General features: G+C 43.7%; 1 protein-coding gene across 1 annotated transcript in view; it reads right to left on the minus strand.

The window, feature by feature from the left end:
• NCALD (neurocalcin delta) overlaps positions 1 to 26,410 on the minus strand; it is a 166,255-nt gene that overhangs the window by 20,385 nt on the left and 119,460 nt on the right. Inside the window, exon 2 of the mRNA XM_068237739.1 lies at positions 10,017 to 10,413. Within this exon, the coding sequence (XP_068093840.1) occupies positions 10,017 to 10,394 (378 nt within the window). The 5' untranslated portion in view covers positions 10,395 to 10,413. The remainder of the gene's footprint in view (positions 1 to 10,016; positions 10,414 to 26,410) is intronic.

Genomic DNA, 26,410 nt, shown 5'->3' on the forward strand with positions numbered 1-26,410 from the left:
CGACAGACTGATAAAACAGTCTTAGACTTATCAGTCTGCCGACAGCCTGTACTCAGGTACTACTGTCGGCAGAACGACCGCGCCGCGGGAGTGTCTGATGGACCCGTCGTTTGTTACAATAGTGCGTGTGTACGCACCTTTAGAGCAGGGAGGAAGTTCTGAATTTAGGACCCCTTTAATTATTTTATTTTTTTTTGGCCCATTTAAAGGACACCCAAAGCGAAAATAAACTACGATTGTATCTATCTTCTTTCTCCTGAAAATGACTTTGTAAGATATTCCAGTTTTATTTTATGTATGAATCTACTTTTTAAGTTTTAACTGTTTTATAGTTTTTGCTCAAACACACATTAATTGAAGTATGCCAGAGCTAAAATCTATGAGCTATTGACCTTTTTTAGCTCTTTTCTGCTCTCAGAAGCCAATTTCTGCTAGGAAAGTGTTTTATAGTTGGAATTTGTTATCAGTGACGGTCACATTGTAGGCACTTCCTGTCTGCGTCAGGACTGAATCAGCCACTTACATACCTGATATTTAACTCTTTCAGGCTGAGAAAGAAAAAAAGGGACACAGCATAGTTATTTGTGTGCTAGGCACTGTACATATCCATGTTTATCTCATCATGTCACTTGTCACTTGGGGTATCCTTTAAGGAACGTAGTTATGAGCAGGGTCCGACTCCAGATGTCCTCCATGCACAATGCAGTGTATGGCTGCTTTAAGGCATCTCCTGGTACCTAAGCTGTCCCTAGAGATGTATGAAGTATGAAGCTCTTCTGCCTCTTCTCCCTGTGCAATTCCCTGTAATCACCGGCACTTCAGAGAATGGCAGAAGCCCTAATCTCATCTGCTTGTTCTGTAACCTCTTCCCCTTCTGTGAAGGCAGAGAAATCAGCGATTCAGCCAGGAGTGATTTTACAGCAGCTTCTGACCTCCCTCTCAGGGAGAAGAGACAGCAGAGAGATACTTTACATGTCTCTAGGGACAGCTTAGATGACAGGACTGATCTGGCTTCTCATAACATGGCACATTCTATACTTGCATTTATAAGGGGCTCGGATGCTTTCCTGTACCCGAGATGGGGCCACAGCATAAAATATACATACCTGGGGCTTCCTCCAGCCCCCTCTGGCCTGACTGCTCCCACACAGTCCTCTACTAATCCTCCAGTCGGCGTAGGTGCAGTCCAGCCAGGTGCACTCCCCCGTCTCACTCCGGTCGCCGGAAGTGTTCTGAACCTGCGCAGTAGTACTGCGCAGTTGGATAGCGCTCCTGGCGAGCAGATGGCCCCGGACCGGAGACCAATTGCTAGCGAACAGGAAGTTCGAAGAGGACTGCATGGGAGTGATCAGGCCGGAGGGGGCTGGAGGAAGCCCCAGGTATGTACAGTGGCTTGCAAAAGTATTCGGCCCCCTTGAAGTTTTCCACATTTTGTCACATTACTGCCACAAACATGCATCAATTTTATTGGAATTCCACGTGAAAGACCAATACAAAGTGGTGTGCATGTGAGAAGTGGAACAAAAATCATACATGATTCCAAACATTTTTTACAAATAAATAACTGCAAAGTGGGGTGTGTGTAATTATTCAGCCCCCTGAGTCAATACTTTTTAGAACCACCTTTTGCTGCAATTGCAGCTGCCAGTCTTTTAGGGTATGTCTCTACCAGCTTTGCACATCTAGAGACTGAAATCCTTGCCCATTCTTCTTTGCAAAACAGCTTCAGCTCAGTCAGATTAGATGGACAGCGTTTGTGAACAGAAGTTTTCAGATCTTGCCACAGATTCTCGATTGGATTTAGATCTGGACTTTGACTAGGCCATTCTAACACATAGATATGTTTTGTTTTAAACCATTCCATTGTTGCCCTGGCTTTCTGTTTAGGGTCATTGTCCTGCTGGAAGGTGAACCTCTGCCCCAGTCTCAAGTCTTTTGCAGTCTCCAAGAGGTTTTCTTCCAAGTTTGCCCTGTATTTGGCTCCATCCATCTTCCCATCAACTCTTACCAGCTTCCCTGTCCCTGCTAAAGAGATGCACCCCCCGAGCATGATGCTGCCGCCACCATATTTGACAGTGGGGGTGGTGTGTTCAGAGTGATGTGCAGTGTTAGTTTTCCACCACACATAGCGTTTTGCATTTTGGCCAAAAAGTTCCATTTTGGTCTCATCTGACCAGAGCACCTTCTTCCACATGGTTGCTGTGTCCCCCATATGGCTTGTGGCAAACTGCAAACTGGACTTCTTATGCTTTCTGTTAACAATGTCTTTCTTCTTGCCACTCTTCCATAAAGGCCAACTTTGTACAGTGCATGACTAATAGTTGTCCTATGGACAGAGTCTCCCACCTGAGCTGTAGATCTCTGCAGCTCATCCAGAGTCACCATGGGCCTCTTAATTGCATTTCTGATCAGTGCTCTCCTTGTTCGGCCTGTGAGTTTAGGTGGATGGCCTTGTCTTGGTAGGTTTACAGTTGTGCCATGCTCCTTCCATTTATGAATGATCGCTTGAACAGTGCTCCGTGGGATGTTCAAGGCTTTGGAAATGTTTTTGTAGCCTAAGCCTGCTTTAAATTTCTCAATAACTTGATCCCTGACCTTTCTTGTGTGTTCTTTGGACTTCACGATGTTGTTGCTCCCAATGTTCTCTTAGACAACCTCTGAGGCCCTCACAGAGCAGCTGTATTTGTACTGACAATAGATTACACACAGATGCATTCTATTTAGTCATTAGCACTCATCAGGCAATGTCTAGAGGCAACTGACTGCACTCAGATCAAAGGGGGCCCAATAATTATGCACACACCACTTTGCAGTTATTTATTTGTAAAAAATGTTTGGAATCATGTATGATTTTCGTTCCACTTCTCATGTGTACACCACTTTTTAAGGGGGCCGAATACTTTTGCAACCCACTGTATATTTTTATGCTGTGGCCACATCTCAGAGGCACTCAATACCCTGGCTTTTTTTATCCCTTCAGCATTGTACTGTCCTGAGGAAGCGGGCTTAGACCCGCAAAACGCATTGCCTGTGCTTCAATAATTTTTGAGGTAAGCCACCTCCCCTTTTCTATTTTAGTGTTTTTAACTTAGTATTATACTACTATTAGTAGTATATACTGTATTATATACTAGTATTATACTGCCTCTTCTCCTTTGCTGTGCAAATCCCCCTCCCCAACCATCCCTTGTGTTCTGGAGGGGCATCGTCTTAGCCTCATGTGGTCTATACGACCAAGGGCTATTGATCATTTTTTCCTCTAGAGAGCGACCACATCTAGTCCAGTCGGACACCCTTAGTGGAGTTGGGTCAAGCATCTCCACCTGCTTAACCTCCCTGGCGGTATGATTATTTCCAGATTTTAGGGTCTTTTTAAAACATTTCAGACCCTAAAATAAGGAAAAAAAATCATGCCGCCAGAGTCTCAGCCCCTGCTCTCACTCACCTCCCTGGGCTCCAAGGCTGCAATTCTACCTCCGTCCTCCAGGTGGCGCTGTAACTCTGTAGTGAGATCACTGACAGCAATCTCACCAGAGTGATTCAGAGCCTCGGAGGACAGGAAGGAAAACGGCTACCGACATCTGCATCCCCCAGGAAGTGAGTAAAGACGCCCACTGCGCGCTATACTCTGCACGGAGATCAAATGACTTCTCTTTTCACAGTTTGTAGGAGAGAGAAGAGACAGAAAAACTGCTGCAGTCTGTCGTATCATGTCTGTTTGCTATAATTCTTATTTCAGATGTCTGTCTTGTCAGCCTAGATTAGATCACATGGACATGAGGGGTGGAGTTAGGACATCAACCCCCCAGCATCCTTTGCACCTATGGTTTGGAAAAAAAAAGGCACACGGCCCAATTTCACACTGAGGGCAAGAATTTCAAGAACATATGTGGAATACGGAACCTGGGGATGAGAAAATCACACTTTACCATGTGTGAGTTTCTATATCTTGGCAACTTATTAGGTTTAAAGCAAACTGTCATTTATAATTGAGGTACTCTTTAGTAGAGTGGTTGGTTGGCCCTCTGTGCAGCCCTCCTTTGTGGGTAATACTCCCCTACATCTACAATAACACTTCATTTGTAGCTACATATTGCACTACTTGGGCTCCCGTTGTCTCTGTTCTTCTGTTTTCAAGGTGCCAAGACACCCGACTTTTCAATACCTGATCTGCATACTTGTTCAGGGACTATTGACTAAACATATTAGAGGAAGATGATCAGCAGGACAGCGAGGCAATGTGTATGCTTTAAAAGGAAATAAATATGGCAGCGTTCATATATCTCTCATTTCAGGTTTGCTTTAAGCAGAAGCCAAAATTAAATAATGCAAGTAATTTGCATCATGGATCAGGTCTCCATTTTAAGCTATTTTAACCCGTATTACTTATAACTCAAGTTAAAGTAGGCCACCACTTTAGAGGGACTCCGAGCACCTCTCATGGGTATGCCTAGAGACTCCGACCAGTACAGCAAAGTACTTAAAGATGTATACCGTTCTGTAGCTTGTGCTCTCCTCTTTCATTTGATGCCTGAATCGCCGTTCTACACCAAATAGTTTCGTTCGATTTCAATTTAAGAATCGCGGCTGCCATCTTGAGTATGTTATAACTTCCTGGTCAACCATGTCTTCTCTGTTAGAGAAGGGCATCACTGAATGAAGCAGGAAGAGGAAGTGACACGCATGGCCATTGCTAGGGGCTCCTCCAGAGGGGTCATAGCATGACTTTGTTGGAAGTTGTCAGGCTTAAAGGCATGCCCATGAGAGGTGCTCAGAGTCCCTTTAACCACTTAGTGGAATTAAGGAAGTAGATCTACACTCCAGGGGAGGGCTGTTCCTGCTCCAGGGGCGTAGATATACGGCTCCTGCCGCATTGCTGTTGTGCGCGCTCCCCATAGTCTTCTGCGCTCTTTCACGTCGCTGCGGGTTAGCATGGAGATAAATTGAATGGGAACACAGTTCCCATTCATTGATCAAAGTCCCCGTGTCAATGACCGCCGGCATGAAGGAGTAACATGTCAATGCATTACTTCCAGATAAGTGTACTTATAGTACGCAACAGAAAATAATGCGCAAGGACATCTTGTGGCCAAATAGTAAAATTACACCTACAGTACATACGTATTTTTATTTTAATAAAAAGACACAGGATTACATTTAAAATTAACTCATTCACTTCCACACTTGCCCATTGTACCCAAAATTTGACAATTTAAAAAAAAAATACATAAAACAGTTAACTTAGGGTCTGAACATTTTTCATATGTATGCCAAGAGTTTATTGGCGAAAGAAAGGGAGGAGCGCTGAAAAGTGAAAATTGCTCTGATCCTAAAGGGGAAAAACCCCTCAGTATTCAAGTGGTTAAAGGTTTGCTAATAGGTGCCAACATTTTGTGATTCGTTTCTGGGTCATCTTGGACCATAGAATGTGCTTTCAAAAGGTTTGTAAGTTTCCGGTTCAGGAAGTGACCTTGTGAAAAGAGGCATAACAACAAATCATGCTGCGCTCCAGTAAACTGATGTGGCCCCCACTTATGTTCATCCCCCCCATCCCCCGTGGTGACCTCTACAACCAAGAGCCCACCTGCTGGGGTTCAAATAAGAGTGACTGCCCCCCATAACGGTACCATCACTGACTCCACCCAGCCATAACAGTACAATTACCATGACTCCACCCACCCATGACAGTGCCGTCACCATAACTCCACCCACCCATTGCAGTGCAGTCACCATGACTCCACCCACCCATAACAGTACTGTCAATATGACTCCACCTACTCATAACAGTGCAGTCACAATGATTTCACCCACCCATTGCAGTGCAGTCACCATGCCACCATCCACCCATAACAGTACCGTAACCATGACTCCACCCACCCATTGCATTACAGTCACCATGCCTCCATCTACTCATAGCAGTACAGTCACCATGACTCCACCTACTCATAACAAGTCATGACAAAACCTGCAGTGAAAGGGTAGATTTATATCAAAGGGTGTGAGGGAAGGTAAGACATTGAGGCCTCCCACAGCCCGGGCCCCCTGTGGCTGTCCGTAGTCATATCTCTCCTTCTGTACAGCCACAGTGATAAACACTTCATCTCGGGCTATCGCAAACTGGAGAACAGACCGGTCATAAAGTATTAAAATAGGTGACAGAGGGGAGAAAAGGTCACTGGAAAGTGAGGCAACAGATGCTCTCCACCAATAGCTTTCTGTGTGGTTTGCAAATGGTGTTCAGAGCCCCAGTAAAAGGGAAATGACAGATTACACCATGTGGTTTTAAAGTATACAAAACACTGAGGAATCTACCACTCAGACAGACGCAAGGCAAATGAGATATACACATAATGACCCATTCATTACTGTCACCTGCATCCATGAATGTGTCAAATAAGGTGTCAATGGCGTTACTCGTATTATACATGCAACATCTATGTACAAGCATCCTAAGTTTTGCATTATAATGCAAGTTATGCAAAGTACCGTACATCATTTGTGTAATGCCTGGTTATCTTTACGTATGCTGCCTTCATAGGCAAAGTGTGCCAAATAAGCTTTTCTTTGTATTAACCTAGTACAGGGGTGGGCAAACTATTCTTGGATCGGGCTGCATTCCTCTAGAATGTGGCCCGTAGCTCGAGAGTCTGTCTCCCTTCGGAAAATGAGCACACGGTGAAAGATTGGGTGTTTAACTCACCCAACCACACTTTCTAGCGGCGATCTCCATAGCAACGGCAGTGTGATACGCACTTACGGCAGGTCACATGATACCACCGTTGCCATAGAGATCGGCGCTGGAGAGTGCCATTGCTTGTCTTGTATGTGCACTGCATGTAGTTTTGAAAGAATGGCGGGAGGGGAGTGTCTTTATAAAGAATAAAGGCCATGGTGAGAATCCCCTATGGACAGATGGACTAGCCCAAAACCTGTCGGTAATGTCAGATTTCTACTACTTACTGTAAGTGACAGCAACATAGGAGAAAATTAATTTATGGCTCATTTTACTCTGAAAGAAACATACTTCTTATTTGTAGGTGTTTACATGTATTGTAAATTTTAATATTTTCGCAACAGTGTCCTTTAAGTTTTATTCATTTTCGGGCGCTTTTTACCCCCTTGGAGGGACTTTGGTCCCAGGCTACATAGCCTGCAACAGACACCATGTATTTACGTTTAGAGATGGCCCGAACTGTTCGCAGCGAACAGGCCATGGGGAATGACCTCGGGTTAATTTCCGCATTCATCATACTACGCATTACTGCACAGACACTTTCCCGGTGGCTGCACGTCCTTGATCGCGCGCCTGCAGCCGGGAGTGCTCTGTGTGACATTGTGCGCATGCACAGAATGTTCCCGGCTGCAGACACGCAATCAAGGACGCGTGGCTGCCGCAAAAGCGTTTGCGCAGTTATGCGCAATATGACGAATGTGGAAATGACCCCGAGGTCATTCCCCATGGCCTGTTTGCTGCGAACAGTTCAGCAAACAGTTCGCGACAAATATTTAAACTCACTCACACCAGGAATGTCTGGAACACCCGAGTGGAGAAGGGGTTTATAGTCTCCACCTAAAGGTTTGGTTGGTTGCCCTTACTGCAACTTACTTTTGCGAGTACTACTCTATTAATTTCCCCTTTCCAGAGCCATACTACACCATTTGGGCTCCTGCTGTCTCTGTGCTTCCTGTTTAAGGTTCTGTGTCACCTCACTCCTGAAATACATTATGGCTGCCACTATCGATTTCCTGCCAGAGAACAATAAAGTGTTTTAGCTTTTAAACTATAGATTTTGGAACACAGGTGCCATGTGTGTTTAGTGATCTAGCTTAAGATACAAAGAAAACCGGAAAGGCTCAGTTAGTTACAGAAAGTGATAACCAGACAAACTGTATTGTGCAAAACATGCTATTTTAATATAATGAAGCACACCTGACCAGAGTCAAAGCTACCCAAGATAAGCACAGAGGTATGTTCATGCTAGATCAATATACCTCTGGGGATTGTCCATTCATCTCATTGTTCCCTTCTAGTCCCCGTAATCACTCCTTGATAAATATGACTTTTGGCGGAAGTCAGATTTTCAGACAGGAGGAGGCAGGCTAGTGGCAATGTTCGCTCCTATCACACTCCCATTCCCTTCTCCGAATCACCCCATTCACTCTCCTTAAATAATTGATTTTTGATTTTATGCCCGACAGTTACATTTTATTTTTATCTGGTAAACAAGTAATAGGGATGCTAACCAGGCAATCCAAAAGTTAAAATCGCTATTACTTTTCTTGTTAATTGATAAATGATCATTCCCCAGTTTACCTGACTCTTATTTGGTACACACAAAGGAAGTTGCAGGGCATGCTGGGTTGTCCTTTTTTACTTCTCTAATGCAGCCTGATTGGCTGAAGCCTCTTTCCCTCCCACACCTCTGTTCCTCTCTGTTTGGCCAATATTTCTCATGCTGAGACAATGCACTTTCTATAGTGAAGGGCGGGCAAATCAGACAGAGGAGAGTAAGGGCTTCAAAATACCTACAGGTAATATGGGAAATGCTAAGCAGGATTTTATCTTCACTGTAGAAAAATCACTAAAATCAAAATGTGACCAGTGCAATACATATGTTAAGTAAAGCAAGTTTGTGTTGTATTTTTTTTTTTTTTTGACATAGTATGGCTGACAGCTCCTATTTAAGAGGAGGGAATGGGAAAGTGATGGAATCCGGCATCGTGCAAGTTTGGGCACCCCATAGGCACCCATAATAATTGCGGCCATGAGGGAAAATTTTGGTGCCGGAGACGCTATTAGTAGCCACAGTTTGTGCATTTTATTGGGTAAAATATCAGTAAAATTTATCGGAATTAACACTACCCAACGGTAGAAGATCTGTCATTTTATCACTATTCTACTAGTGGCTATTCCAGCGCCCAAATTTCCCTAGTGCCCTTTTTTTAAGTATGTTGATGAAACACCTTCTAGAACAGAAAACTGCCACAAGGTGTTTGCGAATCAGCCCCCTTTCGGGGCCATACCACCTCAGCTGCCATCATGGATTCACACTCCTGAGGCATGGTTCCTGTATACATGCTGCTGGACATACCACCTGTACTTGAATACCAGGATCATCAAATCCAGAAGGACTGCAATATGGTGAGATCTCCATCTGTGATTATCTGTTTATGTGGAACTCTACATGCTTTACTGCTGCCAATTTCTTATAAGCATTGCCTGCCGCAATTGTGCTGCTGTCTGGCTACCTGCTGGCTTTTTTTGGTGGAACTCTACACTTTCTATTGCTGCCACTTGCTTGGAAGTGTTGATTGCTGGAACTATATATTTTTGTTTGGCTACTTGCTGGTTTCTTGCCTTAACTTATCAGCTGTTCATTGTGGGAATCCCACTGTCCTCAAGGCCCACCAACAGTGCATGCTTTGTGGAAATCCACAGAGATAGTCACTCCGCTCTGCTGAGACATTAATTACCCCACCTGTGCATGTTTGTGGTTTCTTGCAAATCATGTTCTGTTGGTGGGCCTTGAGGACAGGGTTGGGGAACTCTGCTTTACTGCACTGTGTCAGTGTGAAGAATCAGTACAAACTGTGCTCTGTTTTCCTATTAGCAGTGACTGGCCAGTACCAACAATGTTATAGGTTGTGAGGGTGTGATAGTGTGAAAGTGTGGCGGGATAGTATGGCGGGATGGCCGTCTTATGTGTTGTTTTTTTTAAATTCAATTTTTTTTTAAGTACACACATTTTTTGTCCAATAAATACGTTTTGATACTTTTGAATACAGTTGGATATTAGCATTTATTGGGATACCTGTAGTCCCAATTTCCTCTCCCTCTTCGCATACATTCTATAAAAGAAAAGAAAACACTGTCCAGTTGCAATCAAATTACTCAAATGATCCTTGGATATCAGTGAAGATAGTTTTGGTGTACAAAAGCAAGGATGTACAAGCTCAGCAAGTGTCACCAATACCATTGAACAGAAAAATGTGACAATGAGAGCAGAGGAACCCACCTGTACAATTTCCAGCATTTCTGCTTTGCTGATGTAGCCATTGCCATCTAGGTCATACATGCTGAAGGCCCATTTGAGCTTCTGCTCCAGCTTCCCCCGGGACGTCACACTCAAAGCTATGATAAATTCTCTAAAGTCAATTGTCCCATCGCCGTTCGCATCAAACGTACGGAATACATGTTCTGCAAATTTAGAAGCGTCCCCGTAAGGAAAAAAATTCCCGTAAATTTTCTTAAACTCCTCCATGGTTAAGTGTCCACTTGGACAGTCTCTCAAGAAGCCTTTGTACCACTCCTGGATCTCGTGCTCTGTAAAGTCCGTGCTTTCCAACAAGTCCTGCATGACCTCAGGACGCAGCTTACTGTTCTGTTTCCCCATGATTGCTGGTGACGTTCAACTATGGAGCAAGAGACAAGAAAGAGGCCATTAAAAATGATATTCTTTGACGATGTGCACACTAATATGCTCTATATACAAAGGGATAACCCAAAAGTCAATAAATACACAGCAAGACTAAAGAACATTAAAAAAACTTGCCATATACATTTTCATTCATTCAGGTTTAAAGCGGAATATAACCCAGCATTTCAACTTTGCTGTAAAACATTATTTACAGCATATTATAAACAACCAGCATTTTTTTTTACTAGACCAGCATTGGAAAGGTTACACACAGAGCTTTAAAGTTCCGTGGAGAGAAATGCAGACGCATCCGAAGTTTAGATAGATACATTTAAGTAAACACAATGTAACAAGTGGTGAATGTTACACACTCTCTGGCTGTCCTCCAGCTCCTGCACAGTCAGAGTGAGTCACATTCCTCACTTGTTACATTGTGTTTACTTAAATGTATCTATCTAAACTTCGGATGCTTCTGCATTTCTCTCCACAGAACTTTGAAGCTCTGTGTGTAACCCTTCCAGTGCTGGTCTAGTAAAAAAAAAAATGCTGGTTGCATATAATATGCTGTAAATAACGTTTTAGAGCAAAGTTGTAATGATGGGTTATATTCCGCTTTAACCTTTTAAATAAGTGTAGTTCCTCTACAAAAATTGAAAGAAGCCTCAGGTAAGTTAAAATCGATGGAACAGCAGAGGGTAGGTAGGCACTCTGATTGCTGTGTTGCATAAAGTCCAAAATGCAGCCCAGATACAACAACCAATGCAATCACCCAAACTATGTGCTCCAGACTGTAGAAGACAAGACCATATGCAAAACACAGAGGGCAATGAAAGTCTGGCACTATAGTTTTACTTCAGCAACCAGTAAAAATACAGCTTGTACAGTGAAGCAACACGGAGGTTATAAAATGCAGTTAAAAACAAATAGTGCTGATGAAAAAGGTGTACTTGTATATCCAGTGCTGTGATTGCTGTGGATGAGTGATGGGGAGGCAGCTGTGGGCACCGGAGGGTGCATTGCCTTACGACCGATTTGCGGGGTAAACCAGCAAGCTTCTTCTGAGGCCGAGTGTGAAGTGAGAGAGGTGAGAGGGATATGGAGGCTGCCATATTTATTTTCTTTTAAGCAATACTGGTTGCCCGGCTGTCCTGCTGATCCTCTGCCTATAATACTTTCAGCCATAGACCCTGGACAAGCATACAGCAGATCAGGTGTTTCTGACATAACTGACAACATTAGCTGCATGCTTGTTTCTGGTGTGATTCAGACACTACTGCAGCCAAATAGAACAGCAAGACAGTCAGGCAACTAGTATTGTGTAAAAGGAAATAAATATGGCAGCCTCCATATCACTCTCACCTCGGGTTCCCTTTAACAAAGAAACATTTCTCTTTTCATACTACTGTATATACTTTTTATATACATAACGTGAACTTTATGTTACAAATAAAACAGTGAAAGTGAAAAGTAATAGATCATTGAAATGTATACAAAAGCGAGTTAATAACTCTTCTGAGGCATTGAGTGTTATGTTCATGAAATTCTCACCTCCTCTGCCTCGCTGAATATTTAATACATTCTGTCCAAACATTCCATTTTCCCTCACACCTGGCCCCTGAACTGACTGTGATAATAAGTGTTGTACAGTGAAAACTGCCAACGTACAGGAAGAAAAAAAACCTGTCATAAATAGAGTGAAACCCACAGAAAGAAAAGGCAGTTTGCTTTTAAAGTAAAGTTTGTCCTGTAAGCCAGAAATCTCTTGTCATTACTGTAAAGGCTGACTAAAACCTGAAACCCAGTGCAGAGCTGCTGTCAGGGGCATGTTAGGATCATAAGAGATCCCGGGCACTCCAATCAGAAAATGGGTGTGGCGACACACCAGAATGTGGGTGTGGTCATGGGTGAAGCCAAATTTACATGAACTTGACAGCGGTCTAAGTAGGCCTGCCCAGCAAAATGTTGAATGAAGCTCCCTCTCCATTAATACAATAAACAAAAATGCAGCTTATCACATAAATAGGCAGTGTCACTAAAACATAAATAGGCAGAGTTACCTGGCTTCTGTGCTGTTGGCTAGTCTGGCTTGCCGCCAGGTTATCTGGCAGTTCCCCCATACCATTCCCTGACTTTCTAGTGGACCCCTTTCCACGTTCTCCCCACTGAGGCACCACAGCATGCCCCCATAGAAGAACCACAGCTCCCAGCATGCCCGCCATTGAGGCACCACAGCTGACTCTGCCAGGGGGACATCCAGGTCACCCCAGAATAGATCCAGGGCACGTGCCACTGATCTTTGGGACTAGCAATGCCCCTGGCTGCTGTAATATTTTTCATGATGAACAATAGTAACTTTTCAATGCGGGCAACTTAAAGAGGCACTGTAGTGACATATAGTAGAACATAGTAAATTAATCAGAACTAGCTGACCCGCGGCGTAGCATACGCTGCATAAGAGGGTAGAGGGCAGGAAGGGGGTATTGGGCACAATGCACTGCTACTAAATATGCAAATTACCCCTTTTCCCCCTTGGTAAGCCAAGCAAGCATCCAGAGCCGCTGGTGTATAGCAAGCATATAGCTTTAAATTTTACACAGTCATATCAAACCCACATGTGACAGCCTGTTTCAGACTTTTGGTCCTCATCAGTACATAGCAGGGATTGACACAGCTGTATGAGATAGGGCTTGGACCAGTACAACAGAGTAACCAAGCAGCTCAGGGTGATCCAAACCGCTCAGAATGTATAGGAGGATAAAAGAGACCAAAAAGACCTCCTACTAAAAAAAGCAAAGCTTGGTGTAATTTGCCTTCCTAAAACAGAAGGAAATATGCAATAATTTAGCTATAAGTGAACATTTGTGGTTACCCACAATGCACTGCTACTAAATATGCAAATTACCCCTTTTCACCCTTAGTAAACCAAGCAAGCATCCAGAACCACTGGTGTATAGCAAGCCTATAGCTTTAAATTTTACACAGCCATATCAAACCCACATGTGACAGCCTATTTCAGACTTTTGGTCCTCATCTGTACATGGCAAGGATTGATATGGCTATATGAGATAGGGCTTGGACCAGTACAACAGAGTAACCAAGCAGCTCAGGGTGACCCAAAGTTCTACTAAGAATGTATAGGAGGATAAAAGAGACCAAAAAGCCCTCCTACTAAAAAAAGCAAAGCTTGGTGTAATTTTCCTTCTTAAAACAGAAGCAAATCTGCAATAATTCAGCTATAAGTGAACATTTGTGGTTACCCACAATGCACTGCTACTGAATATGCAAATTATCCCTCTTTGCCCTTGGTTTGATATGACACTACTTCTTCTTGCTTGGACCAGCCCCTTCTTTTTGCTTGGACCGGCCCCGGGGGCAGGGCGCTACTTCTTGTTCTTGCTTGAACCAGCCCCTTCTTCTTGCTTAGGGGCAGGGCGCTACTTCTTCTTCTTGCTTTAAGGTTGAAGCACTTACTCTATTATATATATATATATATATATATATATATATATATATATATATATATATATATATATATATATATATATATATATATATATATATATATATATATATATATATATATATATATAATGGAGGAAAGACTTCTTCGACAGTGGGAGGGACAAGTACCTAACAAATTGCAAATTGTTAGTGAAACTAACATCCTCCAAGTGGTAGACAGGTCATGTGTATGCTCATTGTGTATTTGAATCCCATGAGTGGGGTGTGCACTTTTTTGCAGGTAAGCACTCATCTGTTTTTAAGTAGCGCTGTTCATTTCTTTGCTATGTTTGATTGATTTATTTCTGGTCAGCTGCTCCCACTTAATAGTTTTCCTTTGGTGTATATGCAGAGCCTCTGTTTGGGTTCAAGGTGCGTTTGCAGTTTCTGGGGGGGCTCAGCGCATCTCTGAGCTGAGGCCATTCAGAGGCGGCCTGGTGATGCGCTGATCCCACTTTTTTTGCGTATATATATATATATATATATATATATATATATATATATATATATATATATATATATATATATATATATATATATATATATATATATATATATAGATAGATACCCACTTTTACAATAAGGTAAATATATACCGTAGATAATACAGACACTTCCTATATCTATTGCTGTATATTGGCATGTAGGCCCCCTAACAATGCGATATGCTAAAGGTTTTAATTTTTTTATAGATATGCAAATGTACAGAGATGGCAGGTGGAAACAGCTGTTATTTACAGCAATGCAACAAGGCTCGCAGACAGGAAACAGTCAGGGCCTAGGTCCTGAGATCACATTGTTGGAGGGGTTTCACCACCACATTGTCAGACATACAGACCCCCGCGACGATCTACTTGAGAAAAGGTAAAGATTTCTCATGGGAAAGGGGGTATCAGCTACTGATTGGGATGAAATTCAATCCTTGGTTACAGTTCTTTAAAGAGACTCACAAAATTTTGAGCCTTATTTCTTCTATCCTATGCCTGTTCTAATGTGGTCTGTCTTACTGCAGCCTTTTCTAGAACTAGTTGCACTGTCTCTGTAAGAAATCTTATCTTCTTTCCTCTGTCGGCTCTGTCGGGCTCAGACTGGAATGTGTGGAATGTGCAGCACTGCTCGTCATTGGCAGAAGCTTTACACACCCTCTCCAAGCTCTACATGAGTCACACAGTAAGCTATTCTCAGCCTATCATACTCTGGTTAGAAGCCATGTCTTGTTTGTAAACACTGCCTAAAACTGTTAATTGCAAGCCAGGATTGCAGCAGGGAGTGGCAGAAAAAGCACAGATGGGCCCAGGAGAACACAATGAAGAGAATGGTATGCTTTTTATTGTAAGAATTTTAGAGTTCAGATTCTCTTTAAGTACTAAGAATCAGGTGAATTTCATTTGCATAGGTGTTCCTGTAAAACCACACATTTCTGAGATGAAAGGAATTGCTTGCTGATAGCTGGTTTATAATAAGCAACACTGTTCTGTAGATGAAGAGAATCCTCACCCACGGAATTTTGCATGGTATTGTTCATGTAAATCTCTCCTCGTGTTCCCCTGAAGCATGCTAGGCAAACAGAGTCACCAAATTATCATATAAAAGGATCATATATATACAGCAATGCAAAGTCCTAATTGGCAGACATCCCCATTAGCATAGCAACAGGCAGCTGAAGAACCATAGATGAAAATTCCACTGGACTTAGGGAGATAAGCAAAATGGATGAGATATCCTGGGACACAAATCCGCGACTCACATTAAAGTGACACTGAAGGGAAAAAAATCTTATTATATAGTGAACTGTATGTGTAGTACTGATTATTAATAGAACATTAACCACTTAACGACCGCCTAACGCCGATAGGTGGCGGCAGGTCACAAGTGGTTTTGCATGGAAACGGCCGCTCGAAGTTCGTGCGGCCGTTCCATGTCAGTTCACAGAGGGTGTCTCCGTGAACAGCCTGCGAGCCTCCGATCGCGGCTCGCAGGCGACATGTAAACATGCGGGGAAGAAATCCCCGCTGTTTACATCATATGGCGCTGCTGCGCAGCAGCGCCGTAAAGCAGATCGGCGATCCCCGGCCTCTGATTGGCCGGGGATCACCGCAGTCTCATAGGCTGAAGCCTATCCTAGGCAGCACAGGACGGATCGCCGTCCTGTGCCGCCCACAGCAAGGAGGGGAGGGAGGGAAAGGGAGCGAGGGCGAAAAACGCTACGGAGGGGGGCTTTGAGGAGCCCCCCCCCCCCGAAAGGCAGAGATAGCTGGCGGTGATGCGACCCCCCCCCAGCGGGACATCCCCTAGTGGGGAAAAAAAGGGGGGGGGGCCAGTCTGGTCGCCCTGTTGCAACTACGATCTGTGCTGTGGGCTGGAGAGCCCACGCAGCACAGATCTAAGGAAAATAGGCTGGTCCTTAAAGCGGAATATAACCCTGCATTTCAACTTTGCTCTAAAATATTATTTACAGCATATTATATGCAAAAAGCATTTTTTTTTTTACTAGACCAGCATTGGAAAGGTTAAACAGAGGTTTAAAGTTCTGTGGAGAGATATGCAGAAGTTCAGATAGATACATTCTATTTAGTTAGATGTATCTATTGATAAATGTTACACACTCTTTGGCTGTCCTCCAAGCTCCTTCTCAGTCAGAGAGATGAGTCACATTCAACATTTACCGTATTTTTCGGAATATAAGACGCTCCGGCATATAAGACGCACCTAGTTTTAGAGGGCAAAAATCTGGAAAATTAAAAAATAAACTGCCATAAACCTAGGTGTGTCTATGGTGCAGTGGCGTCTCATCCTGACATATACCTGAACAATAATGCACAAAGAGCCAGTGCAAAATAAATAACAATAAATATTCAGTTGATAAGTGCAGGAAAATGGAAAAACCAAAAGTGCAAAGCGTGCTAATGTGCAATTTAGAGCAAAGGTACCAAAAATAAAGTGCATAGAAGAGAAACCGTAAAGTAATGGCAATCCAAACCAACAATAGTGACACTGTGCAATGAAGAAAGCAGCCCAAGGCTGCTGAGTGTGAAATGAACAGACCTCACAGCGTGAGAAAGGAGGAAATCGGAAAACGAACGTTACCCACATCAAAGGAATAAACTGTGTGAGCAAAAGAGCAACCCCAGGCTGCCGTGATTAAAGTGAAGGCTCTTACCGAATGAGGGAAAGGAGGAGAGACCGAGCACCACCCGCACCAGATGACGTCGCAATTTGCAGCAGAAGCGACTTCTTCTGGGCATCAATCTTGTTGCTGATGCGCAGACATCCTCCATGCATCCTCCACTGCAGCTTAGCTGTGTACCCACGCTGCCGATCCGCCAACATCCTCCATAGTTACGGCGTCTTCTTCCTGGTTACAGTGCCCCCTACTGTGTGATGAGCGGTACATGTGCGCCTGACGTCATGCGTTACACGTGCGCCGCTCGTCACAGAGTAGAGGGCAACTGTAACCAGGAAGAGGACGCCGTAACTATGGAGGATGTCGGCGGATCGGCAGAGCGGCTACACAGAAAGGCTGCAGTCTGCCTACGGGAACTGCAGCGAAGAGGAGCCAGCGGCTGGAATACTAAACAAGCATGAACCTGGATGGCGGCTGGGACCCTCGGATGACAGCTGGGACCCTTGGAATACCGCAGGAGAAGAGGATCGCGGCGGCAGGATCCGGTAAGTATATCATGGGGGCCAAAATACCGCACCTTTAGAATATAAGACGTACCCACTTTTTCCCCCCAGTTTTGGGGAAGAAAAAGTGCGTCTTATATTCCGAAAAATATGGTAGATACATTTATGTAAACAAAATGTATCTATTTCAGCTTCGGATGCGTCTGCAGAAATCTCCAGGAACTTTAAAGCCCTGTGTAACCCTTCCAATGCTGGTCTAGTAAAAAAAAAATGCTGGTTGCATATAATATACTGTAAATAATGTTTTAGAGCAAAGTTGAAATGCCGGGTTATATTCCGCTTTAAATGGTAGCAAAGAAAAGAGGCTTATATTTTTATTTTCAGTTATATAACTTTTTTTTATAGAACACTGCATCATTTTCTAATATTTGCAGTTTACACACTACACTCTGCATTTTAAACTACGAAACAGAGCAGAACTAATGACCCTTTGAACTTCCCTGCAGTAAAACCTTATCTGAAGTTGTCTTTCACTGTTTCTTGGATGTAGAAGTGTCTCAGAAAACAGCACTGCAGCGGACTAAATGTGTCTATTTTGTATAGATAACAAGTAAAGTTTCTTAACTGTTCCTGCACTGAAAACAAAACAAGACTTATCTTTGCTACTTATGTTTTATTTCTCAGCTGTGCTACACATACACATCATTATATCATACGTTTATTTTCGTGTCAGTTTCCCTTTAAGCAGCACAATAGTCTCCGGGATCTCAGAAGGCAATGCTGGTTTTTGCAGTGCTTATTCAGTGTAGGGTAGTGGGGGCTTTAGGTTCCCTGTGGCCCATAACAAACAGATCCTAGTGGTTCTACTTCTGTAACAGGATTTGTTATAGGTATGGTGAAAAATAAATATAAAGTGATCATTCCTGAAATAAGTTTTGTGAAATAACCCCATTATGTCAGCACCACACATGGTCATTTTCTCATAGTAAAAGTCATTAGAGCAAGCCTGAAACCAAAATAAACTTAGGATATAAAGAATTGTATGTGTAGTACAGAAAAAAAACATCAGTAGCACAGATATTAATCTCAAATTGTTTCCAGTACAGGAAGAGTTAAAAAACTTCAGTGTAATCTATGCAAAAGAGCTTAGACCCCCACTGGGTGGAATACAGTCCTGTTTTCTAAAGCACTTACTATCTCAGAAAAAATCCCCACATATAATTAGATAAATACTTGCTCTACTTACATTAACCACTTGCCGACCGCGCACTCATAACGCGCGTCGGCAAAGTGGTAGCTGCAGGACCAGCGACGCACATCTGCGTCGCCGGCTGCAGGCTCATTAATCAGGAAACAGCCGGTCGTGCGAGCGGCTGCTTCCTGTCAATTCACAGCGGGGGGGCTCCGTGAATAGCCTGCGGGCCGCCGATCGCGGCTCTCAGGCTAAATGTAAACACAAGCGTAAATAATCAGCTTTGTTTACATTTGTACAACGCTGCTAACAGTAGCAGCGTTGTACCGGATCAGCGATCCCCGGCCAATCAGCGGCCGTGGATCGCTGTCACATGACAGACAGGAGCCTGTTAGAGGCTGCACAGGACAGATCCGTTCCTGTGCAGCCTCCGATCTCTGGGGCATTGAGGGAGAAGAGGGAGAATCCTGCGGTGGAGGGGGCTTTGAGGTGCCCCCCCCCCCACCAGCCACACGCAGGAGCAATCAGACCCCCCCAGCACATCATCCCCCTAGTGGGGAAAAAAGGGGGGCGATCTGGTCGCTCTGCCTAATGTTTGATCTGTGCTGGGGGCTGTAGAGCCCACCCAGCACAGATCTCAGTAATCAGCGCTGGTCCTTAAGGAGGGGGGGGGGGGGGTAGAGGCTGGGTCCTCAAGTGGTTAACATATGTATTGCACTGTCCACATTTTGATTTGATTGATTCTTCTATAGTAATAAAAGAGAAAATCCTTCTTAGGATTTTCCATTTTGACTCTGTCTATCATGAAGTCAATCCTGACATAATTTCCTCCCTTACTCTGTCTGTGTATGCATTGCCCGCCCTCCTTCATGTCTTCAGACACTCCCACCCAGCTCTGCAGTAGAGAGAGTGCATTGTCATTGTTATTTGTGTGGATCAGAATTTGATTTCAGAAGCTGCTTTTCTAGAAAGTGCATTGTCTCAGCATGAGAAATATTGGCCAATCAGAGAGGAACAGAGGTGTGGAAGGGGAAAACAGGAGGGAAAGAGGCTTCAGCCAATCAGGCTGCATTAGTTATATCTGAGGGGAAAGTAGAGAAGAAAAAAAGAAAACCCAGCATGACCTTTCTTTGAACTTCCTTTGTGCGGCAGATGTACCAAATAAGAGCCAGGGAAACTGGGGAATGATCTTTTATAGAGAAGAAAAGTAAGAGTGATTTTTAACTTTTGGATTACCTGGTTAGTGTTAGAATTTAAGTATGATATGCTTGAATTCGTAAGCCTCAGTTGCTTTACCTAACTAGGTTTAGTAAAAAGACTTGCTCGGCAGAGGGTCTCTTTAAGGCTCATACAGCGAAATAAACCCAGTTCTGATTTTCAGTAGAACATTGTCCTGGGTCTCACACAAGGCCGGAGTGCTTCTCAGGCCGAGATGTTCAGGCCTCTAGGCTGCAGTGGGATAAACATGAGCCATTGTTATGGAAACTCACAAGTACATTAAACAATTTTAGGTACATATTACCTAATTTCTGGGTAATAGGAGAGCAAACACCATATTTGGCTTTTCCCATCTGGGCAGGCGCAGATAGGGTCATCCATCACATGCTAATATCAGCCAATTGCATTCGGTGAGGACTAGACCGTCCCTGCTCAGATGTCACATTTTACTCTTTATAGGCTGGTATTGAAACAGCCAACAGGCTCCAGAGAACCACTTCTCACTTCTGACTGCTGACTTTCTACTTTACTCCTTGTAACTTACATTACTTACAATATCTGTATGCTGTATATACGCTAAGTGCAACGTATCATAGGATTATAAGATAAAGCCTGACCATTCACCAGGGATGGCCCAAGTCTGCATGGAATGCATAAGATTCTAAAGACCGATTGCTTTGCTGAGGTAACATGTAATAAAGATATAAGATTGCTGCTGATCCCATCTGTATATCTGTTTTCTGAATAAACTCCTGAACCTGTGAAGACGTCTAAAGGTGGCCATACACTGGTCGATTTGCCATCAGATTCGACCAACAGACAGATCCCCATCTGATCGAATCTGATCAGAGAGGGATCGCATGGCTACCTTTACTGCAAACAGATTGTGAACCCATTTCAGCCTGAAACCGATCACAATCTGTTGTGGTGGTGGTGCTGCTGCCGCTGCCGCCGCGCCCCCCCCCCCCCCCCGCATACATTACCTGCTCCGCCGGCACGACTCCCGGGTCTCTCTCCGCTCTTCTTCTCCGTCTCCGCTCTGGTCTCCGGCCCCAGCATGCTTTACTTCTTCCTGCCCGGCAGGAAGTTTAAACAGTAGAGCGCCCTCTACTGTTTAAACTTCCTGCCGGGCAGAAGTGAAGGCATGCCGGAGACCAGAGCGGAGACGAGCGGGGGCAGTCGCGCCGGCGGAGCAGGTAATGTATGCGGCTCTATTGCGTCGGTCGTCGGGCACTCGAACGCCGCTAGCGATGCGCTCTTTACCCGCGGGCGATCGACGGTTATTTTCCGCACGGCGCGATCGGACGGAATGGATCGAAATTCGGCGTGTAGCGCCAACGATTGGCAGCAGATTAGATCCCAGTGATCGAATCTGCTGTCGAAACGGCTGTAAATCGGGCCAGTGTATGGCCAGCTTAAGCAGTTCTATCTCCGGTGCTGTTGTTGTGATGAGTGTCAAGTTATCACTTTCAGTAATAGGGTGCCGAACAAAGGTGTAGTGTTGCCCATAGCAACCAACACATATTTATTACAGTTAGCATCCTTATTACTCGTTTACCAAATAAAAATAAAGAATTGATTTTTTATTTTATGCCCAACAGTTACGCTGTTACAGCCAAGAAACAGAGAGAGCTTGAGATGAGGTTTTACTGCAGGAAAGCTCAAAGGGTCATTGTTTTTGCTTTGAATGGTTCAATATTTTCCTTGGAGATGCCGACCTCGCCAGGTTGGGATGTTCTGCCCCTGTGCAAACGTGCAGCCACACGATCACCTGGCCTGGAGTGTTCTGCGCAGGCACCAGAGTACTGCGCTTGCGCTGAACACTCCACGCCATACGCTTGCTCAGCTGCAGAAGATCCCGTTCTGGTGAGGTCGGCATCTCCAATAGAGGGATCCCGGGCCATTGGAGCTGCAGTGAGGGACAGATCGGCTGCCAGGCGCTGGAGGAAGCCCCAGGTAGGTAGATCGTTTTTTTTTTAAATTTCCTCAGATGTATCCTTTAAGTGGATCATGTGATTGTTTGGGTGACAGATTTCATCAGTGCGTTTGTAGATTTATAAATCTTTTATGAAAAAAAATAAAAATCTACAATTACTGTAAAACATGCCTAAAATAGTTTATTGTGTATTCAGCCAGGTAAACATACATTTTTCATTATTAAAATTGACAATTAATGGCAACCTGTGAACCTAATCTATAAACCTAAACAAAGCATGTATAGGTCATGTTAAAGACAGGCTATTTAACCACTTCCCAACTGAGGGGTTTTACCCCTTGACCACCAGAGCAATTTTCACCTTTCAGCGCTCCTTCCATTCATTCGTCTATAATTTTATCATTACTTATCGCAATGAAATGAACTATATCTTGTTTTTTTCGCCACCAATTAGGCTTTCTTTAGGTGGGACATTATGCCAAGAATAATTTTATTCTAAATGTGTTTTAATGGGAAAATAGGAAAAAATTTATTATTTTTCAGTTTTCGCCCTTTATAGTTTTTAAATAATGCATGCTACTGTAATTTAAACCCATTAAATGTATATGCCTATTTATCCCGGTTATAAAACCGTTTAAATTATGTCCCTATCACAATGTTTGCCGCCAATATTTTAGTTGGAAATAAAGGTGCATTTTTTTCAGTTTTGCGTCCATCCCTAATTACAAGCCCATAGTTTATAAAGTAACAGTGTTATACCCTCTTGACATAAATATTTAAAAAGTTCAGTCCCTAAGGTAACTATTTATGGTTTTTTTTTTATTGTAAATTTTTTATTTTTTTTTTAATTACAAAAAAAAATAAATTGGGGAGTGTGGGAGGTAAGGAGTTAATTTTTTGTGTAAAACAAGTTTATTTGTGTGTAGAAAATGGTTAGGGTGTAGTTTTACTATTTGGCCACAAGATGGCAACATTACCAATTTGTTTCATGCTACCTGCAAGCGTCCTTCCGGACTCTTGCAGGAAGTAGAAAGAGGCTGGGACTTTGTTATTTTTTCACAATGATCGCGCTGCTCAGCCGAGCGGCAGCAGGTCATTGCGGGGCTTAGATCAACGAACGGGAATGGATTTTCCCGTTCGTTGATCTCTGGGCGAGCGGGCGGCGGCGTGTTTACTAGCGGCGGGCGGCGTGTTTACGAGCGGGAACGCGGACAGCGGCGGGAGTGCGCAAAGTACGGATTTCTCCGTCCCTGGGGGTGAAAGGATGGAAAAAGGGGCGGAGAAATCCGTACGCGCGGGGGTAAAGTGGTTAAAAATGGTCACTGATAATTTTTTTGTGAAAATGCCCTTTTTCCAGGTTATCATGATGATCCTCTGTTAACGACACATTCTGAGGCAAAATCACATTACAGGACTTCTCATTCAGCTCAATACAGCCATCCTCTTCTCTCGCAACACTGCCCTCTTGGGGTGGTCCCTGGGAGCACCACACTATTATGCACTTTTACCACCTACAGCTGAGAGATGTGATAAAGGCAGCCATACACTGGTCGATTTGCCATTAGATTCGACCAACAGATAGATCCCTCTCTGATTGAATCTGATCAGACAGGGATCGTATGGCTTCCTTTACTGCAAACAGATTGTGAATCAATTTCAGCATGAAATCGATTCACCATCTGTGAAGCTGCTGCGGCCCCCCCAGCTATACATTACCTGCTTCGCCGGCGCAAGTCCCCCGGTCTCTGCTGTCTTCTTCTCCGCACTGGGCTCCGAGTCCGGCTGGCTTCACTGAACTTCCTGTCCGGGGAACAAAGGGCGCTCTACTGTTTAAACTTCCTGCCAGGACAGGAAGTTCAGTGAAGCCAGCCGGACTCTGAGCCCAACGCGGAGAAGACAGCGGGGAGAGCGGGGACACGCGCCAGCGGAACAGGTAATGTATTGCAGCTAGCATCGGTCGTCGGCATTCGACCGCCGCTATCGACGCACTCCCGACTCGCCGCCGATCGAGCAAAATCTTCCGCACAGACGGATCGACGGGAACAATCGATCGAATCTGCTGTGAAATCGTTGCACAAACTCTGACAGAACGATCACAGTGATCGAATCTGCTGTATATCGGCAGGAAAATAGTTAGGTGTATGGGCCCCTTAAGATTCCACCATAATCGAAGCATACTTATCTTTTAGCTCAGCTGGATAGGTTACTGGTAAGGCGGCTGCTTTTGATGTAGCATTTAAGCCTTTGACCAGGATCAAATCCTGCTGCAAACCAAACAGTAATCAGACTTTGGGCAAGGCTCCCTAATGATCCTGGTGCCCGTGGAGTGCGTTCATAGCTCTAATTCTTTGAGTCCAGCAGGAGAAAAGTGTGACATAAATGTTCAGTGTCTTGTCTTTTAATTGAAGATCTGGGTGATTAAGTGATAATGTGTAATACAGATTAGGTTATGGTGCCATGCATGACCAGCATGCAAGGCCTTGACAAATCTAGAAATGTTTAATTCAGGCAAAACAACCTTAAAGTGGACCTGAACTCTTGCACAGGACAGAAGGAAAACATTGAGAAATGCACCCTGTATGTATTTAGTGAGTTTAGGCTAATTTCCCCGCATTTGTGTCTTATCACAAGTTGTAATTTGATCTATCCCTTGTGTCACATGACTGCTACAGCAGATAAGCTCATTTGAAAGCACAGGATGTTAACTCTACGGCTGCTTAAATGAAAGCAGAAAGTAGAAATACTAGAGATTTATTGCAGGATTTCGATCAGCTGTAACAAAGAAATGTTTTTCTGTAAAGGTTATTATGCTGCTGCGTATCATTTAGAGCAGAGAGGAAATTCTGAGTTCAGGTCCGCTTTAACTAGCCAACATTTGTGACAATTCAGATGTCTTTCCCACAGCGCATTATTGTAAAGAAAAAAGTATGTCGTTTATATATCACTTGTGAAGGAAAGAAGAAGGTCTGTATCTCTAATGTCACTGACATCCGTGTGACGTCCATGAAGATTATCTGTCTCCAAGCACTGCTGGACAGTAAACTCTGCGTTAGGGTCATGGAAAGACAATGTTTTCTGAACTACAAGCATGTGAAGGGGAGGGGGAGGGGGTATCGGGTCACTTAAATCCCATCGTTTCCTATCTGCATTAACCCAGTAAGAGGAATAGTGCTGAGGGTTAACTGAAGTCATTGTAAAATTTTTATTTTTTTCCTTCATATTTTCTTAACAGATCTATAATTCATATTTACCACATGCAGTATCAGATTGCCGGCTCATAGTAAACACCCATTACCTTCTTAAAGAGAACCTGTACTGAGTAAAAATATTTGAAATAAACACATGAGGTAACTTCAAATGAACATTACATAGTTACCTTGCCATCAGTTCCTCTCAGAAGCTCACCATTTTCTTCTGACAATAATCCCTTCCAGTTCTCACAATATTTTGTCAGATCTGAAATATATCAGTTGCTGTCAGTAAAATATCAGTTGCTGTCAGTTATAGCTGAGAGGAAAACGGATGTACCGGGTAATGTCCATGTTTCCCTATGGCTCAAGTGGGCGATGTTACAGTTTAACTGTGTGCCGACCAGAAAGCTGTTATGGGTAATGGCCATTTTCAAAATGGAGGAAAGAAAATTCCCTTGATCACAGTGAACAAACACGACGCGGGAGAGGAGAAAGACACTGAGGAGTAGACTAAATGGAAAGTATGACTTGTGTATGCTTATTTTGACTTTTAATTTTCAGTTCAGGTTTTCTTTAACTTCAATAAACAGCTGTTGCTTTGATTTGAGATTATTTCGTATTTATATAGCGCCGTCATGTTACGCAGCATTGTACAGAGAATATATTGTTTTGTTACTTAGCTGTCTCTTAAAGGGGCTCAATCTAGTCCCTACCATAGTCATATGTATGTATCGAAGTCTAGGGCTAATTTAGGGGAAAGCCAAATAACTACATATCTCTATGTTTTTGGAATGTGGGAGGAAACCGGAGTGCCCAGAGGAACCCCACGCAGACACGGGGAGAACATACAAACTCCTTGCAGCACGCCACTGTGCTGCCCGCACACTGTAGACTGACTCACACAGGAGGGATACTTCCCCCTCTTCCCTGGGGAGTAAATTAATTATATCTGGCTTATTCTTTTATACACAAAGTTCTCCTCCAGGCAGTACCAGGCTGCTTCTTAGAGTATTATACACATACCCCAAGTATAAAATGTGTAATTCTAACAAACAGATACATTTGATTCAAAATGATGACTTTCTGTCTAGGCAGCGACCTGATCAGTGACAATGTTGCGCCGTGTATGAATTGGCCTGTGGCCGGAAACGCTTATCTGTTTCATGGCCATCAGAGAAGGTTTATGACGAGCTCACTTTAAGCCGTGGAATAATCTTCCCAAAACATATGCTGACAATCTGATTTCCTGCGACGCCTCTCGGATAACATCCCAGCAGGTGTCTCCTATCATTCGCAGCAATTCAGGAGCTAACCAGCCTCACAGCTC

The sequence above is a fragment of the Hyperolius riggenbachi genome, chromosome 5 (assembly GCF_040937935.1).
Source record: "Hyperolius riggenbachi isolate aHypRig1 chromosome 5, aHypRig1.pri, whole genome shotgun sequence".
In the NCBI taxonomy this organism is placed as follows: Eukaryota; Metazoa; Chordata; class Amphibia; order Anura; family Hyperoliidae; genus Hyperolius; species Hyperolius riggenbachi.